This window comes from Endocarpon pusillum, assembly GCF_000464535.1.
Source record: "Endocarpon pusillum Z07020 unplaced genomic scaffold scaffold6762, whole genome shotgun sequence".
NCBI classification, from domain to species: domain Eukaryota; kingdom Fungi; phylum Ascomycota; class Eurotiomycetes; order Verrucariales; family Verrucariaceae; genus Endocarpon; species Endocarpon pusillum.
In genome coordinates, this window is record NW_006916612.1 from 36,134 (window position 1) to 52,499 (window position 16,366).

General features: G+C 48.9%; 6 protein-coding genes across 6 annotated transcripts; 1 reads left to right on the forward strand and 5 right to left on the reverse strand.

Moving 5' to 3' along the window:
- Positions 1–99: 99 nt before the first annotated feature.
- EPUS_08068 (aspartate-semialdehyde dehydrogenase) lies at positions 100–1,242 on the reverse strand (the record flags this gene model as incomplete). The annotated part of the gene is made up of 2 exons (XM_007807243.1): positions 100–905; positions 957–1,242. 2 exons carry the CDS (start codon positions 1,240–1,242, stop codon positions 100–102), a joined length of 1,092 nt encoding a protein of 363 aa, XP_007805434.1.
- A 2,940-nt stretch (positions 1,243–4,182) lies between these two features.
- On the reverse strand, positions 4,183–4,860 carry EPUS_08069 (uncharacterized protein; the record flags this gene model as incomplete). Its single annotated transcript, XM_007807244.1, has 1 exon — positions 4,183–4,860. One exon carries the CDS (start codon positions 4,858–4,860, stop codon positions 4,183–4,185), a length of 678 nt encoding a protein of 225 aa, XP_007805435.1.
- A 732-nt stretch (positions 4,861–5,592) lies between these two features.
- Positions 5,593–7,253, forward strand: EPUS_08070 (uncharacterized protein; the record flags this gene model as incomplete). The annotated part of the gene is made up of 3 exons (XM_007807245.1): positions 5,593–6,258; positions 6,327–6,488; positions 6,540–7,253. The coding sequence occupies 3 exons, from the start codon at positions 5,593–5,595 to the stop codon at positions 7,251–7,253; spliced, it is 1,542 nt and encodes a 513-aa protein (XP_007805436.1).
- Positions 7,254–8,174: 921 nt separating this feature from the next.
- On the reverse strand, positions 8,175–10,246 carry EPUS_08071 (uncharacterized protein; the record flags this gene model as incomplete). The annotated part of the gene is made up of 3 exons (XM_007807246.1): positions 8,175–8,654; positions 8,714–9,639; positions 9,754–10,246. The coding sequence occupies 3 exons, from the start codon at positions 10,244–10,246 to the stop codon at positions 8,175–8,177; spliced, it is 1,899 nt and encodes a 632-aa protein (XP_007805437.1).
- Positions 10,247–11,125: 879 nt separating this feature from the next.
- On the reverse strand, positions 11,126–12,059 carry EPUS_08072 (uncharacterized protein; the record flags this gene model as incomplete). The annotated part of the gene is made up of 3 exons (XM_007807247.1): positions 11,126–11,282; positions 11,335–11,906; positions 11,958–12,059. 3 exons carry the CDS (start codon positions 12,057–12,059, stop codon positions 11,126–11,128), a joined length of 831 nt encoding a protein of 276 aa, XP_007805438.1.
- Positions 12,060–12,680: 621 nt separating this feature from the next.
- On the reverse strand, positions 12,681–15,501 carry EPUS_08073 (uncharacterized protein; the record flags this gene model as incomplete). Its single annotated transcript, XM_007807248.1, has 2 exons — positions 12,681–13,038; positions 13,088–15,501. The coding sequence occupies 2 exons, from the start codon at positions 15,499–15,501 to the stop codon at positions 12,681–12,683; spliced, it is 2,772 nt and encodes a 923-aa protein (XP_007805439.1).
- Between the last annotated feature and the right edge of the window lie 865 nt (positions 15,502–16,366).

The window sequence follows — 16,366 nt, forward strand, 5'->3', positions numbered from 1 at the left end:
TCACACAAATTCAAATTGGAAAGTAGGGCAAGGCTTTAGGGCAAGGTTGCATGCCCAAGAGCTGCTCAAATACACGCTTCGTTTTCGTATAGTCGATATCTATATGAAGCCTTTCAAAATGGCAGCCTCTGAATTCAAGATAGAGGACCCGGCCGCGCCAATGACAGTATTATGGCTGAGGGCCGCAAACCTAATATCAAAGTGACCTCCTTTGGCACCTTCACGAACCCTTCCAACACTGACAGCATAGCCTCCTGAGATATCACGGTCCAGTCGTGGTTGCGGCCTATCGGGTTCTTCGAAGACCACAATCGCCTGTTCTGGAGCCGAAGGACAGCCCAACTTCTGTGCCTCGGCCACGTATTCTCTCAAGGCAGCTTTGACCTGATCAGCACTAGGCGGTGGTCTATTTACGAATCGTAACGACACATATGCCATGTGGCCGTCTGTCACGCCCACCCGAGTACATGTTGCTCCCACTGTGAGTCCGGATTGCTCGTCAAATCCGGTACCATCTTTGTTGATCGAGCCAAGGATCTTCTGCGCTTCGGTCTCAAGTTTGTCTTCCTCACCAGCTATGTAAGGAACGACGTTGTCGAAAATGTCCATGCTTGAAACCCCTGGATAACCAGCGCCAGACACAGCCTGCTCTGTGAAGACCTCGACATCCTCGACAAGACCAAATTTAGCTTGGAGTGCAGCAAAGGGAATGACCACGCCTATCACCGCACAATTCGAGTTGCAGACGAGAAACCCTTTCTTTAAGCCGAATTGTTGTCTTTGGTGGGGGATTAAGTTTAGATGTTGCACATTCACTGTGGGAACAACCAATGGTACCAGGGGATGCCGCCTGTAGTTCTTAGCATTAGAGAAGACGGGGATTTCTGCTTTCACAAATTCCATTTCTGTATGTCATGATCAGACGTTGCAATGTAGACAATTCATGAAGAACGTACCTATATCTCCAGCAACATCACTGTCTAAGCCCGAAAACACTAAGTCACAATCCTGAAATTGGCTCGCCTTACATTCTCGAACTTCGAGTTCGGCAAGCGTGCTTGACATGGGCTTGATCTGTTTCCATCTGACGGCATCTTTGTACTTCTTGCCTGCTGATCTTGACGAGGCCCCGATGGCATGTAGTTTAAGCGTAGGGTGATCTGCAAGCAGAAGTATGAATCGCTGACCAACAGAGCCGGTACATCCAAGGACACCACAATCTTTCTTTGGTGATGACGCCATGATAGTGCTGAGGAAGGATACGAAGTAGGTCTAAGAGACGGACCAGCGCGACTTTTTGATTGACCGCCGGGTAGTGTATCGTATGAGGGCAGATAGTAGAAATATGAGTACCTAAGCCATGACTGAAGGTCAGTTATTTAAGCCTGAATCCCAGAAATTCTCCTTTTAAACCATGTTTGGTTAGCTTCAAGGCCCTCCCTTTCTCGCGAGTTTTGTCTCTGAAAATAAGTCGACAAACTCGGGGTATCTCGCTGCCTACTTCTATTAACTTGTGTGGGGAAGTATTTTCCCGGTCGGCGCCTGAGTCCTGGCTTGACAAAGCTAATACAGTTACGCCGAAAAGTATCCGACCAACTATCTTAATAGCAGCACAGGCCTAATAGTTATTATTACTTTCGTTAGAAGCTACAGTTACGCCGAAAAGTATCCGACCAAAACCGCGTTTTTTTTACACACGCGTTTTTCTACTCCTTTTGCCAACAACAACCATGAATCAACGCAGGGCTTTGGCGCCTCTAGAAATTAACAGAAGCTATGGAAAGGAGTTATCTCCATACCAACGGGGTCAAATTTCAGCGTACAAAGCTCAAGGGCTGACAAATCAGCAAATAAGCGAGAACTTGCATTGCAGCAAAACCACTGTTTTCGATAATCTTGTACAAAATCCACTACGCCATAACGGCAAAAGCTTGCCTCGAAAAGGACGACCCCCTGCCTTGAATCGCGTTCAAAAACGCAATATTCTACGTATTGTACGAACCAATCCAAAGATTACCTATCACGCATTAGCCCTTGAACTTGGGGTGGAGGTTTCTCGATCTACCCTTTATCAAACACTCAAAAATGAGGGTATTACCAATTGGATCAGCAAAAAGAGACCTCTATTAACTCCTCAATTGGCTGCTAAACGCCTAGCTTGGTATTTAAAACGAAAAGATTGGACGTGGAATGAATGGAGCAAGATAATATTTAGCGATGAATGTTCGCTAGAAAGAGGCTCTGGGGCACGGCGGAATTGGGTCTTTCGTACGCCACAACAACGCTAGGAGAAGGATATGATTGATCCCTATAAGAAAGGCAAAGACATCAGTGTTATAATATAGGGTGCTATTTATAGAGAAGGTCGTTTGGATATCGTTCTTTTGGAGCGTGATCCTGATTCAGAGAAATCTGGATATACCGCCAACTCATATCTAACTGTTCTCCATGAGCAGATCCCTCGGATCTATGAGCCAGGTCGCAAATTCATGCAGGATAACGCCCGAATTCATACTGCTAAAAAGATTATTAATTGGTTTGAAGAGGAGGGAATAGAAGTGATGGAATGGCCGGCCTATAGTCCTGATCTCAACCCAATTGAACACCTCTGGGCGCAACTCAAGCAATGGATTAACAAGCATTACCCAGAGCTAATTAATATGGGCAAATCGGAACAGGACTATCAACGTTTGTTTAGCGCTATTCATGATGCATGGGACTCAATTGGCGAAGAAGTTGTACGCAATTTGATTAAGAGCATGGATACTCGCATTAATACAGTGATATCAGCAAAGGGTTGGTACACCAGATACTGATATCTGACTTCCTATTCGGGAAAATTGGTTAGCTTCATTCCCTAGGTATTAGCACACAGTTTGAGCTATTTTTCAGCAAAATCCGTAAATTCTGAGAGTTGCTATAGTAATTTGTATGAAGGAGGTGAGAAACGTTGGTGGGGTGCGAAAGTGGGGTTGGTCGGATACTTTTAAACTAGTACTGTAAGTCGATCCTTAGGGCTCCAATAGTTCACATGTGACTAATAAGATAGGAGCGGCATTTCTCTTTAACTATACAAATCTGGAACTACCTTGACTCAGCCACACGACAAACCTTCATCAGCATGTCGAGTCCGCATCAGAAGATACCAAGCAAAAGTCGTTGATCACATTTTGGGATAAAGGTGGTATCCGTTTTGCGAGAAGAGGAGACTCAACTGCATCTCCTGATAAGAATATAGTATTATATAGGCGGCTTGTGAAATCATAGTTCTCAGCTACGGAAAGATACTGCAATGATTCGTATGCTACCGAGCCATCTGTCCCCGTGGAACAATTATGGCGGAGGGTAAGCATAGAATCCAATACAATTCGCCACTCAAACCGCAGTCAGCTTTGGCCTCTCCTTGTGGGCGAAGTACAAGTAGAACTTGTTGCAAGCCTGCCGTGACATTGTAGGAATGAAGGCTGCCTGCAACCTTTGATTGGCTTCGTCTGCTATGAACCTGTTGCAGTGAACCGCGAACGCACACAGCAAAACGTTCTTTGGTTGTGCCAGTAGTCCAGAAACGGCCAACCGTGAGATCAAAGTAGCCCATATTCAAAGTTATTCATGATTGGTCCGTGCAAAGAATCGCTGGAGTGTTGCTAAGAATCAGGGCACGGAACTGGCGATGTAACTGTCTAGTCCAGTCATTGAAAATCAATGCCATGTGAGTAGACAGTATTGGAAGAGCGGTGTAAAATTGAAAGCGGAGTCGGCATACTTGAGCATAATGCCTATTGTCTGTTACTGTCCCACGCCATGCACTATTCAACGTGAGTGGTAAAGTCGAAACCTCGGAATGTGTGCTGCGGTAGGGAGCGTTTGCCTTCCACGGGCACAGTTGTGAACACCAAGTTTCCTAGTCAAAAGCAGTCGAGCTGTTCGATCAAGGCTCTGTCCCTAGATCAACGGATTAGTTTGAATGAAGCTCGAACGCACTATTCGGAACGAGCAAATGGTTTGACAAACCTTTTAATTCATGCTTAAAGAGGTTCATTGGAAGGCGGTTTTCAAGTCTATACGACTTTCCTTCCATCATACTCAAACGAGCCTCTTGTACGAAGGTGGGCAACCGCAGGGTATGATTGACGGAAACAATCAGCCTAACTCATGTTTTATCCCATGTCCCTGGCGAGTCGACTAGCTCGCTGCAGTTTGAGTTACGGAACTGGTCACCATCTGTCTTGTGCTTTCAAGTAACCCAGGTCTCCGGGCCATACATGGCCGCTTGACAGTTTCTGGTGTCCCGAGAGCTGCGTCTGCCTCCCGCTTTCTCTTCTGTGTTGGATGACCATGTGCTGAGGCCAGTGGACTTGAGGGATCTGATGGTACAAGAGGTCCTTGAGCATTTTCGGGCTGTCTTCCGTTGTTGAGACCATCTGCTGAGACTGGCGGACTTGAAGGACCTGATGGGACAAGAGGCTCTTGAGCGTTTTCGGGCTCTTCTCTCCTATTTTTGAGACCATCGCACTCAGCAGTATTGGTACTGCTCGGGGAAAGGGAGGTACCATGGGTACCATGAGATGATGCAATCAGAGCTTTGGGGCTGGATTCAGATGGAGTGGTGGAAGATGATCGGCTGTCTATGTCTGAGAGAGGGCCTTCGGAAGCGATTTCGGCGTAAGCGCGGGCGTATATGGCCAAAGGGGTTAAGCGTCTTGGTGGTGACTGCGTGCGTTGCAGTTCTTGTAGACGGGTTTGAAGCTGAGCTGCGAAGATGTTTTCAGTTGCCCTGTCAAGCTTGTCCAATTTTTCAACAGCATTTGGATTACCGGGACGCGATGGTGGGCGGGTGACAAGGTTTGGAATTATGTCCATTTCATGCTGCGATACCGTCAAGAAGGAGAACCGCTCTGATTCCTCTGCTTGTCGTTGGTGGTCGAGTCAGACAGAGATACTACAGGTTTATCACGTGATAAGACTTGGCACTGTTACCTTTGGTACAGAGTATACAAAAATAACGTGAAGATCTCGTCTCACACTTCACCGCTACATGACTTACAGTCCTACCAGCCTAGGATGAAGCAGAGCTTCTTCACTGCCAACGGTCTTGGCTCGGCAAGCTGGAGATTGCATTGATTCATATATGCAATTTCTCATGCCTTGACTACTCACATGCAGATAAGAGTTACCTCCGCCTTTCATGGTGTGAGTTTGTGACTAGGACCCGTAAAGCCCGGGTTTGAAACACCATCGGGATAATGTCCGGCATCAATCAACCAACTGACGCCAGATGAAACCCACATCTTCCGGCGGCACTCGTGCATTACCACTACCAGCTTTGAACCCTTCGTTCTGACTAGCTGCAATTGCCAAAATCAGCACTCCTCTGACGCTATAGAAATGACTGCTCCCTACCAGATAAAAATTCAGTAGGTCAATAGACGGACTGACCAACCGGAGAAGAGGTCAGACATCGTACATTATGCGCTTATCCGCCATAACTCTATTGGGCAGTAAGCTATTCGGGCTTTGCGACTATATGTATATATATATATCTCTCTCTCTCCTTGAGTCTGCTCTGTCTCAGCTTGATGGCTTCGACGAGTAATGTCAGATTCCTTTGACTCACCTCAAGCAAATGATACTGTACCCAATACCCCTACCAACATCGCCGATGATCACGAGAATGATTTTGCGATCCTCATTCCTGATAATGACGCTGCACGCGTAGCATTCAGTGCGGTGGCAGAATTGATACAGTTGGACAATGATCGGATGCCACACGCTCGACGATTTGTCCATATCAACCCGAATCGCTCTCTCCTGTCGCCCGAGACGAACACAGACACCGATACCAGCGAACAAGTTGTTCGGGCACTTCTTTACTCTGGCTATTACAGGCTCAACTTTGATATTGTGCCCAGCAATCCCCTTCTTGGCTGGCTGATAGGCCGAGGGACTGGGGACCCCGAAGAGGAAACGGGGGTAGATCTGTCACTTTCAATTGCAGGCGGAAAAAGTGTCCGGAAACGCCATGCTCGGATCACTTTTGACTTCAAAACTGATATTCTCATCCTCATTGCGGAAAAGGGTCGAAAAGTTCTGGTGAACGGAAAACACGAGCTGAAGGGGAGCCAACGTGTCCTTGGGGCTCTAGTTACGTCTTTAGACATCGGTGGACTGCGGTACAGGTTCCAATATACGGTCCAGGGCCATTCAGCATACCAGCACCGACTTGCTGAATACAAGGCGAAACTTGGCCTTCCCCCTACCGTGGGGCCTTAAACTGTGGCTCCCCCCCATCTTGTCATGACTACGAGTTTCATGATTATTTCTTGAAGCCTGCATTCGAAGCCGGATCGACATGCACAGTGCTGGCTGGAGTTCACCAGACAACCGGCGCATTGGTTGCAGTAAAAAGGATGAATAGGAGCAAGCGGAATGCCAGTCACATCTCGCATGAGATAGACATCCTGCACTCCATACAGAAACATGATCCACACGTTAGTCTCAAAACATGGAGAAAGTTGTGATGAAGCTGATCGGGGTCTTAGCCTAACATCTGTCGCCTTGTCGATGACATCTTGATTGGAAATGACAGACACGGTCCGATCGACAGTCGCATCGACGAGGTCTATTTGATATACACACCTCTGGCCGCCAATACCTTTGGCCATCTGATTTCCTCCGGGGTAAACAGGAGCGACCGGGTATTGTTTTTCAAGCAGATCCTTCAAGGCGTTGCCTACCTGCACTCTATCGGCGTTATGCACCGAGACATCAAGCCGGCCAATTTAATGGTCGTTTCGTATCGACCTCCACGTGGCATGATCACCGATTTCGGCCACGCCACGTTTGAGAAGACGTCCAAGGATCATCACAAAGGTACTCTCTGCTATTTAGCGCCCGAGGTGTGGAATCTCAAACGCGGTGGAGAGTCCGCACCAGCATATGACGAAATGGTTGACATGTTCGCCCTTGGCGTAACGGCTTATCAGCTGCTTTGCTTCGAGACCTGGTGGTGGGGCGAGGAGGTAAGCGCAGAAGTCTCTGAAAGCATCGACGGACACTTGGAGCACCTAGATAGCAGTTTACCCACGGGAGTCACCTTGTTAAGACATATGCTCGCAAGGGATCCCGCAGCTCGAATATCAGCAAAGAACGCCTTGGAAGCCGCCTTCATGCGATACACCATGGCCCCTGGGACCGAGCATTCAGGCATCGAAACCAATCAACGCAGGAAAAAGATGAAGCTCGAGATAAGCTAGTTCTACCACACCGAATAAAATAGTACTAAGAGCAAGCCAATAAAAGCTACCGCTCGAAGTCAGACGTTACCTTGATTCATCTTCACACACGTATCTGCTTTGCACCCGTGAGCTCTCAGTCGTTGCACGCTATTCGAAAATCTGTATCCCCCTCCATGGGCTGAACAGACGCACAGCACAGTGCTCCTGCTGCTGCGGACTTCTCTTCCATACTTTACCCATAACTCACATCCACTTCCAATCACTATCATAGAAAATACGCCTGCCGTAACAATAATGCCGATGTATGTCCTGTCAACCTCCCCACCGATAAAGCCAGGGTGAAAGCCTGATAGATGAATGAGCTGCAACGGGCACGCAATAGACTACAATGATAAGTAAGTGGAGGCTTGGAGGGCTCTCATGAGTAGGAGTGTCTAAAGAAAGGATAACGGGGTGGTTGCGGATTATGCATGAACATGGATGGATGGATGGATAGAGGAAAGCAATCAAGGAGGAACCGAGAAAGATCCGCTCAGTTTTCCTACTGTAATAGCACGAAATCCGATCACAACTACCAGTAGTTGACCATGAGTAGGAGGATAATGGGATGGGTAGAAGGCAGCCAGGTCTTCACACATTCACTGCATGTCAGGACGGCGTTCTTTTCTTTTTTCAATTTGGTAGAATTCTTCATCTACCCTATGAAGACAGCAAGCAGCAAGTTGAAGAAGACAAAAGCAAAAGCAAAAACAGAACCGAATGGGCCCGCTCAGAGCACAAATCCACGCCTTTGACGAACTGTTCACGCCCAACTTTCATCATCCAAAGCCCACAGCTGCACAAACCAACAGCTAACTAGGCATATGTACTTCAACTCCTCAAAACACCAGAGAAGATAGGGCGGTGGCGTCAGTGTGCGTGCTACACGCCACGGTCAAGCTACTCCATCTCCACACCAGCGGTCATATGCGCGTACCCGCTCTTGGGAGTATTTGCATCCTCACCGGTTTGCTCCGTCCAGGAAATCAACATCTTCTTCCCACCTTTTGTGATGTCCTCGTCACCAAAGTATCCGGCATGGACACCGCCGGCGTAGATGAAATTCCCTGATGGCGGGATGGCGGCTTTGTAGAGGGTCTGCTCTTCGGACCAGGGGTGGAGGAGGATTTCCGACACGTAGTCGTAGTCGGGGATGTCAGCATTTGGGGTTGTGTAGGCGGGGATGATGGGGTGCGGTGCCTGCAGGGAGCGGTAGTAGAAAGTGTTGTCTCCGTGTGGGGTGAGGTAGACCATGATGAAGGTCTTGTGGTAGGGGGAGTAGAAGAGGTCGAAGTCCATGATGGGGTGTTCGATCAGGAAGGAGGTTGCGGTTGGGGGCAGTTGGCCAGAGGTCCAGGTCGAACCGGCCCAGTACTCAAACTAGGAAAGCAATTGGTTACCAAGAGCAGGAAGACATGTGAAGGCGGTCAATATCTTACTGAGTCTTTATCCGCAACTTTGGAAGGGTCAGTACGAGCGACAAGAACACCTTGCGGTGCCTGTCCAAACAGGTACACTTTACCATCCATGCCGCCAATGCCTTCCGAGCCCCAAGAACGAATGCCACCAATAGTACCCCACTTGACTTCAGCCAGACTGAACATCTGCTTGACAGTACGCTCGGCAGTTGGACCGTAATGCTCATCAACAGATATGGTCAGAAGGGTATTGCCCAAGGCGGTGAATTTGGCCTCTTGAGTGAACATGTTGACTTCATCATATATCAAAGAGGCATATTGTATAGCATGAGTCTTGTTGAGAGAAATGATCGAAGAAGTTGGCCAGACGGCGTAACGATACCCGCCTCCAGAGAGCACAATGTTGAAGGACTCTTCTCCATGCGTCATTGGTGAGAAACCGCGCATACGTCCGACGTCATCGTTCCATTGACCGATACCGTCAACAAGGGAGAGGGAGTTACCCGAGATGCCATTCCAGCCCTCATCAACAGCGACCGAACTGGAAGTGAAGCCGACCATATCCCCTTTGTGAGTCTCATTTGTGGTGGTGAAAGATGCTGTATCGCAAAAGATGAAGAGATGGTGACCGTTAAGCTCACCTCCCTTACCACCGTCTCGGGAAATATGTGGAACGACGGAGAGATCGACGAGCTCGTCATTTAGAGGTGATAAAGCTGAAGTGAGAGGCCCAGTATCACTCGCAATATCAAATTTGGTGATCAGATCAACGTTGATGCCAGGCTTGAGTAGATTATCCTCAAGTTTCATGGGCTTTGCAGGCTCATGGTAGACCCATTTAGTGGTCGGATGATTGACAGATGCTCCATGAAGTTGAGATCGCACAAACTTGGGAGGAGAAAAAACACTTGAAGACGAAGAAGCAGCTGGTGTAGCGGAAGGAGTGCCTGTTAGAAAACTGTTAGCAACACAACGCTTTTCAGGGGGGAGCTACTTGCTTGTGCTAAAGAACTTCTCAAGTGGTACTGCCACCGATGAAAGGGATGGCACTTTCGTAGCACCGATCAGAGAGATTGTAGCGGAAGAAGGATGATCCAACGATGATTTGAGGTAGCAGTCATCGGAAGAGAGAACACGTCCTGGTGCAAAGACAAAGCCTTCACAGTGAATTTCACCTCTGTCCCTCTTAGCGTTGAATGACTCGCACTGGGCCATGCATTCCTCAAATGAGCCCGCAAGAACAAAGGGGTAGATGTTGTATGTTGCTGGAAAGTCAATGTCACAGATCACGGTGTAATCCTGTGCGGTTGAAGAACCAGTCCAAGCAGTGTCGTTGTTGGCGGGACATAGACGTGATGAGGGCGGACCAGCGGTAGCACAACCAGGACCAGAGCATGGGGTAACAGGGCCCGGAAAGAAAGACAAGTTAGCATCAGGTGTTGAAGTGGTCGCTCGAGCGATCACTTTGTCCTTATGTTGGTGTTTGTGTACGTGAGGACTACCACCAACAGAGGTGACCAGTAGCAGAATGACCGTCAGCATCAAACGGAACATCCTGAAAAAGCCTATGGCAGACTATAGAGGTATATTAGCATGACAGAAAGGCCGCTTCGCCAAATAGCTTACTGCTGTTGTCAAGGGACAAGATATGGTAAAGTGAGGTTTTGGCTGAGATGGGTGCGCGTTTTGATAGCGGACGCAAGAGAATGGAGAACGATACCGTCTCTAAGGAGCTAAGAGTAAGCGGATCACAGCGATTGCGATGTGGAGAGAGTGGGAAGATGGCAAAATGAATGTTGTGGTGGTGAATGGAAGTGCACATCTGAACCAGAACTCGAAGTTAAACAGAAGACGCAGGCACAGGACTTCAAACACCACAAACACTGCGAACACCGCCAACACCGCACAACCCTGCCTACACCAGCAGACACCGCAACCTGCATGGCAAACTCTGGACTCTGGACACTAGGTCTGCAATTCCATGAAACGCCAGGCTGAAATCCTGTCACACATAGTAAGACCTATACCATCACCTCCGAGGGTTCAGTGATTTGGCAAGGTTGGATCAATAGCCCATGACCTTATCTTCAATGGAGCATGGTGTGGAGAAGGGAAAGAGAAAGATTGCGCTTCAGGTAGTTGAACTGTCTCGAGGCTGCCCTACCCTACGGCATGTTTGCTCCATCCGCAATGGGCACACACCCCGAGCGTGGCTGCACTGTTCTACCATAATTCTAGCCCTAATTGGCCAGAACGACTTATGGGGCGTGGTAGAGGTAGAAGAGATCTCAGTTTTGCAGGTAATCAGGACCAAACTCGTGGTCTTCACTCATGTTCATAGTTACACAGGTCGTCTGCAGCTTTCCCGAGGAAACGGTGTACCTACATGATACTTCCGCCTCCGCTTTCCTGTGAGACCTTGTCCGGAGTCTCCTATTGCGCTTTCTTTGCCTGTTCACGTAGAGCAGGTGCTGTGTTCCTTGACTTCTCCAAATCTGCAGCCCATAATGCGGCGCCTACTGCGTTGGTGAAAGCGAAGGCCAGGTTGGCGAATGGGACCATCTCTAACACGAACGCAGCGACACCAAATCTGTAACAGTACTTGCGTTAGTTCAAACCTGCTAGCAAAGCTGAGAACGTACGTGGTATAGGCTGCTTGGTTCTTCTCGACGAATTCTTCCCGCTGGGTCTTGGACCAACCCTTCAACTGGAAGTACCGCGCGTGAGCAGCTGGTCCATTTCGTTTGCCCTGCAGAAGGACGAAGATGACTGTTCCCACCACAGGAATGAAATTCAAGGGCAGGTAAAGCAGATATCTGATAATGGCAGAAGGGGTAAGTTTGGCCAGAGGCTTCGTCACGAGCTTGCCCAGTCTGGCCATCGGATCGCTTCCTGCTTTGACCTGTCTGCTATCTGAAACAAGGTCCGTGCATTCACGTGAAACCAAAGTGCCATCGAAGGTGTCAATGAGAGCATCTTGGATAAGGAACGTTCTCGAGATGAGGTTGATGAGCGTCGAGCTTTCACTGAGGGTCAACAAGGCAGCTGTAATAGCCGCAAGAGGCCCACTCGTAAAGGCCATAATGGCCGCCTGGGGAAGGTATGCAAAAACAAACATGAAGGTCGTTACACCAACGCTGAGGGTTAATGTGGAAGCAAGTCTGGAGGTCAACGGACGCCATAAGCTTCTGTGAGCGGCGAAATGGTAGATGCCCTGAGGATTGCATCAGCTTCTGTGCGAGCCAATGGCATGTTTGCCTCATACCTTGAAAGGATAGAGATAGGCTTGTGACTTTACAGCTTCCGTAGTGAGGGCTTTGAGACGCTCAGCCTCTTCCGCTGCAACCTCCCTCACTTTGTCGGCCATCTTGTCGGACGAGCTAGCTTTCGAGATGGTAAGTTGTTGAGGAAAAGATAATGTGGATTTCAAGCTGTCAGGGCCAACAAATGGATGACATGCGACTGGGAATCTGAGCAAATTCCTGCGTCATAGACGCTAAACTGCATGCAGTGTTTGCTGGGAAAAAAATTAAAAATAATGAACGACGATTAAACTTGGTTGGGTCAGGGCATACTACTTAGTAAGGATATGCGGAGTACTTGGCAGGGACAGGAAGAGAGTGCTCAATTTAATTCGTCCGGGATTAGGTCGCCTTGTTACGCAGACGGAGTGGTGGAAGCCATTTCTGCTCTGTACTTCATGTCAAATGCTTCAGGAGGTCATGTGTTCGTCCTAGGTTTACTAGGTTACTAAGTATGAGATTCTCCTTTTCGAGTGAGTGGGATATCAATGTATGAGAAAAAGAAGCGCTCAAGTATGCGGGACAGCTCTGCCTCTACTCGGCCTCGGCCCACCTCCGGACACAGAACAGATACCGAGCGACACCATTAATGGTCACAATGCACTCCTCCCGCTGTAGCTTACCACTAATCCAATTAGCCTTGATTCAACGCCAGACGATCCATGCAAGTGACTGACAGCTTCACATTATCGATTCCTGTCAGCTGGGCTTGGTCGCCAGACGGCAGTATCACCGCTCAAGGCAGAAATGCTCAGAGAAGTCAAGTTTCGCCATCCCAACCGAGCGCCGTTCGTGCCTACCTGGAGTGGCACCGAGGCATCGGTGCCTCGTTCGATGTCTTCATCGTCCTCGTCAGACAGTCGAGGAATCGGTATCGCGGCAGAAGGAGAGTCATTGACCGTCTCCGCTGCTCGCGCTTGCACATCGTCCGATCTGTTCTCGCCAGCTTGACGGCGATCGCTCAAATTCCCATGTGCCATCGACCTGACGACATCTCCTTTGCAGATAGGGCAAGTCCTCCGTCTTCGCACCAGCCAAGGCGTACTAGACATTGTCAGTGGACAAAACTCATTACATAATAGAGTGCACCTACATGCAATCCGCATGGAATTCGTGCCCGCAAGGGAGACTCATAACGCGACTTTGACCGTCAATATATTCTTCCAGACAGACAACACATTCAACCTGGCGACCGGTGTAACGTTTTCTCCACACTCCAGCATCCGATGGCTTCTCCTTGGCTGGAGATGATGCAGCGGATGAGCGATCGCTGGTAGATTCTAAGGATGGTATAACACCAGATGTCGTCTGCGATCGGGGACGACTTCGAGATGGAATGGTCCGAGAGGTCGACCGAAGTAGTGGAGATGCTGGCGAGGAAGTCGTGGGTGTTGCGATTTGAGATGATGTTGTGGATGATGAACTCGACATGGTGTGATATATTCGAACGGGCAAACGATCCACCACCGATTTCGGAGCTCTCCATCTTCTTCGTCGGATACGAGATCGCAGCAGCAGAAGAGCATAGACAACCGTCAACGTCACTAATGGACTTACGACCAGAACTAACAGCGTGTCAAACAGCGGGCTTGTCGACATGGTGGCGGGCGTGAGGGTTACCCATAGCCCTTCGTGTTCCACTGTTGCTCCTTTCTTGATCGAAGACCCTTTCTGTGCAGGAGGTGAGCTTGTGGATGACTTCTCGCCAGTAACCTTCGGTGTTCGCGCATGGCCTTTCTGCGCTTCGGGTGTAGCACGTCCTGATGACTTGTCTCCTATCCACGGGCTGAACCAACCTCTTCTGGACTCGTCATTGCGGCTGCCATTAGGAGACTCTTCTGATGTTGTATGCTTCATACTGTCTATTTCTGATTTTCCATTCTGGCCAGTAGATGTATGATAATACTCGCCGCTGCCAGGTGTAATGCTGCCACCTTTAAGAGTCTCCGCCTTCCCCAGCTCGCCAGTTGACTGACTATCCAGCGCTGGCTTGAGTTCAGCTTTCCCTGATACGCTGCCATCCGGCTTGGTTCCGTGGGAGTCGGGCTTCTCAGTTGGTATGAGAACATCCGGATCCCGCCAATCTTGAATACCAATCACAAAGTCATCTCCAGATTTGGAGGGTGATTTCGCGTTCTTCGAGTCAGAAGATCCCTTTTCATTCTTGCCATTGGTATTCGGCTTCCGTGGAGGGGTAGATGATGATTTCGCAGAGGAAGCTTTTTCGTCCCAGTCCTCAAGCAAGACCCAGTCCATATTACCACTACTCGGAGGCCTTCGACTGTCTTCTGCGGCATGCCAGGGATAATGTGCACCACCCTGCAACCCAAAGAATGATAGGATCGTCTGTAGCCAGCTCTTATTGACGTTGTTGGCCACAACCACCGAGGAGCCGCTCTTGGCATCCTTGTAAATACCGGCAGGTCGTCCGGTTGGCTTGGTTTGGCTCTTTGTCGTGAAGGTAGGCCCATTTTCCTGCTTGACCCGCTGCGAGGGATCTTTGCTCTTGGCATCCTTGCTGCCATCAGTGCCTTGATCGTCTAAGGTCTCTGGAGGGATCAGAGAGGACAAGAGATGCGCCGTTGTGTGTGATGTGAACAGCGCAGGAATGGTGACGTTCGACGTGTCGCCCCTGGCATACATGGCGATGAGCGGTCCACCACGAGCATCGTCACCAACTATAAGGGCAACGCCGCCACGGCGCTGGACCCATTTGACCTTCTCGAGAAATCCACAACCTCCTCGACTCAAAAGCACTACCTTGCCAGCAATCTCGGCACTTTCTTGCAACGACTGGATATCAGCATGTGTCGGTGTCTTGGATTTGTCGTAAGTAGATTCATGATCGGCAGGTTGTCCAGGCTGCGCAGCTTCGGCAGGGTTCGACTCTGGCAGCGGGTGATGAAGGTGGTCATCTGTGCCATCGTTCTCAGACGGAGAATCTTCTTCGGGGCTGTTCGAGATCAAATCCTCGCCAGTATCGTCGTCTCCTGTTCTCTTTATTTTGCCACCGCCTAGCTTAGAAGGGATGGTATCCTTGTCTGTCTTGATAGCCGTAGCTATCTTTGGCCTCTTGTTCTTGTTCGACGGCTCTTCGTCATTGTGCTTTTTGTCACCCTCGCCCCATCCTGGCACATCCGAGCAACCCAGCTCTCCCTCGGCCCCCAGAGCCGACCCGATTTTGCGTAAATTCTCATCCCCAAATCCGCTCCCCACCCAAAGCTGACTGCTCAAGCCATCGTTTGGCAATGCTGGCCCAAACGCTGCAGGTCTAGCGAGGAAGAAGGTGGAGTTGTCATCCGTGAGGCTGATTATGGCAGATGGTGGAAACAGTGATGCAGGTACGTGGAAGGAAAAGAGGGCACGAAGGCGACTAGATCTAGCGCCATAGCCAGCAGCTAAGGAGTCTGCATCTCGTGGGTTGGCGCCCAGTAAGGAGAGAAATGTTAGGAAAATAGGACAGGCGATGAAGCAGAGAAGTAGAAGGAGGAGTCGTGGAGGTCGCATGGTCTAAGTTGGAGAGCCAAACACTCCCAAAGAGTTCTTAGGATGAGGTTGGATCTTGGATTGACCCAGACAGAATTCCCATTTGCGTCGCTGTAGAGGACGATGGTTCAAACGAAGGAGGGATGAGTCCTACCAAAAGGAAGGAGCCCATGAGACGCTGAAAATGAAAGCATTCATCATCTGGAACCAGGCTGGAGAAGACCAAATCACGTGACCCAGCCTTGCCACAAATCGGTCTTGTGTCCAAAAGAAACCATCAACCTCCAAGCAATTTGTGTTGATCATGCGGCTACCAGTGGAAATTGTTCAAGTCACAAAGTGGTACTCAGATATTATATATGCAGCTCGATTGGTTGGTAGATGACTGTCTCTGCTAAGGGCCTCAAATGAGTACCAGTAAGCTACAGTACTAGGTCAAAAGTTTTCGCTCAACCCCACTTTTACACTTACTACGTAAAGGCTGCCAAAGACATACTTTTCAACTCAAGTCAACTAATTTTCCTAGGCGATAATCTACTTCAAATAAATTAGGTATAATTATTATACAAATTTTAATTCTATTAAGATAGGTCAACTTAATCATATATTCTTTTTTCATCAGAGAAATCAATAATAAAATAATGTATAGGAAAAAAGTTTTATTAAGCTAATTTCTATCTAGAAGTAGAGTCTCAAGCAGTTACACGCTGTTTTGATTGAGAAATAGGCTTCAAAATAAATTACTTTACGCGTAAAACGCGACATCAGCGAGAACTTTTGACCGGGTACTGTTGCGTTCAACCCTTAGCAGGACAGCCATGCCTGAGACGCAAAGTCTCGCAAACCTATGTACTGCTTCCTGATCATACCGGTGACAATTTTACCA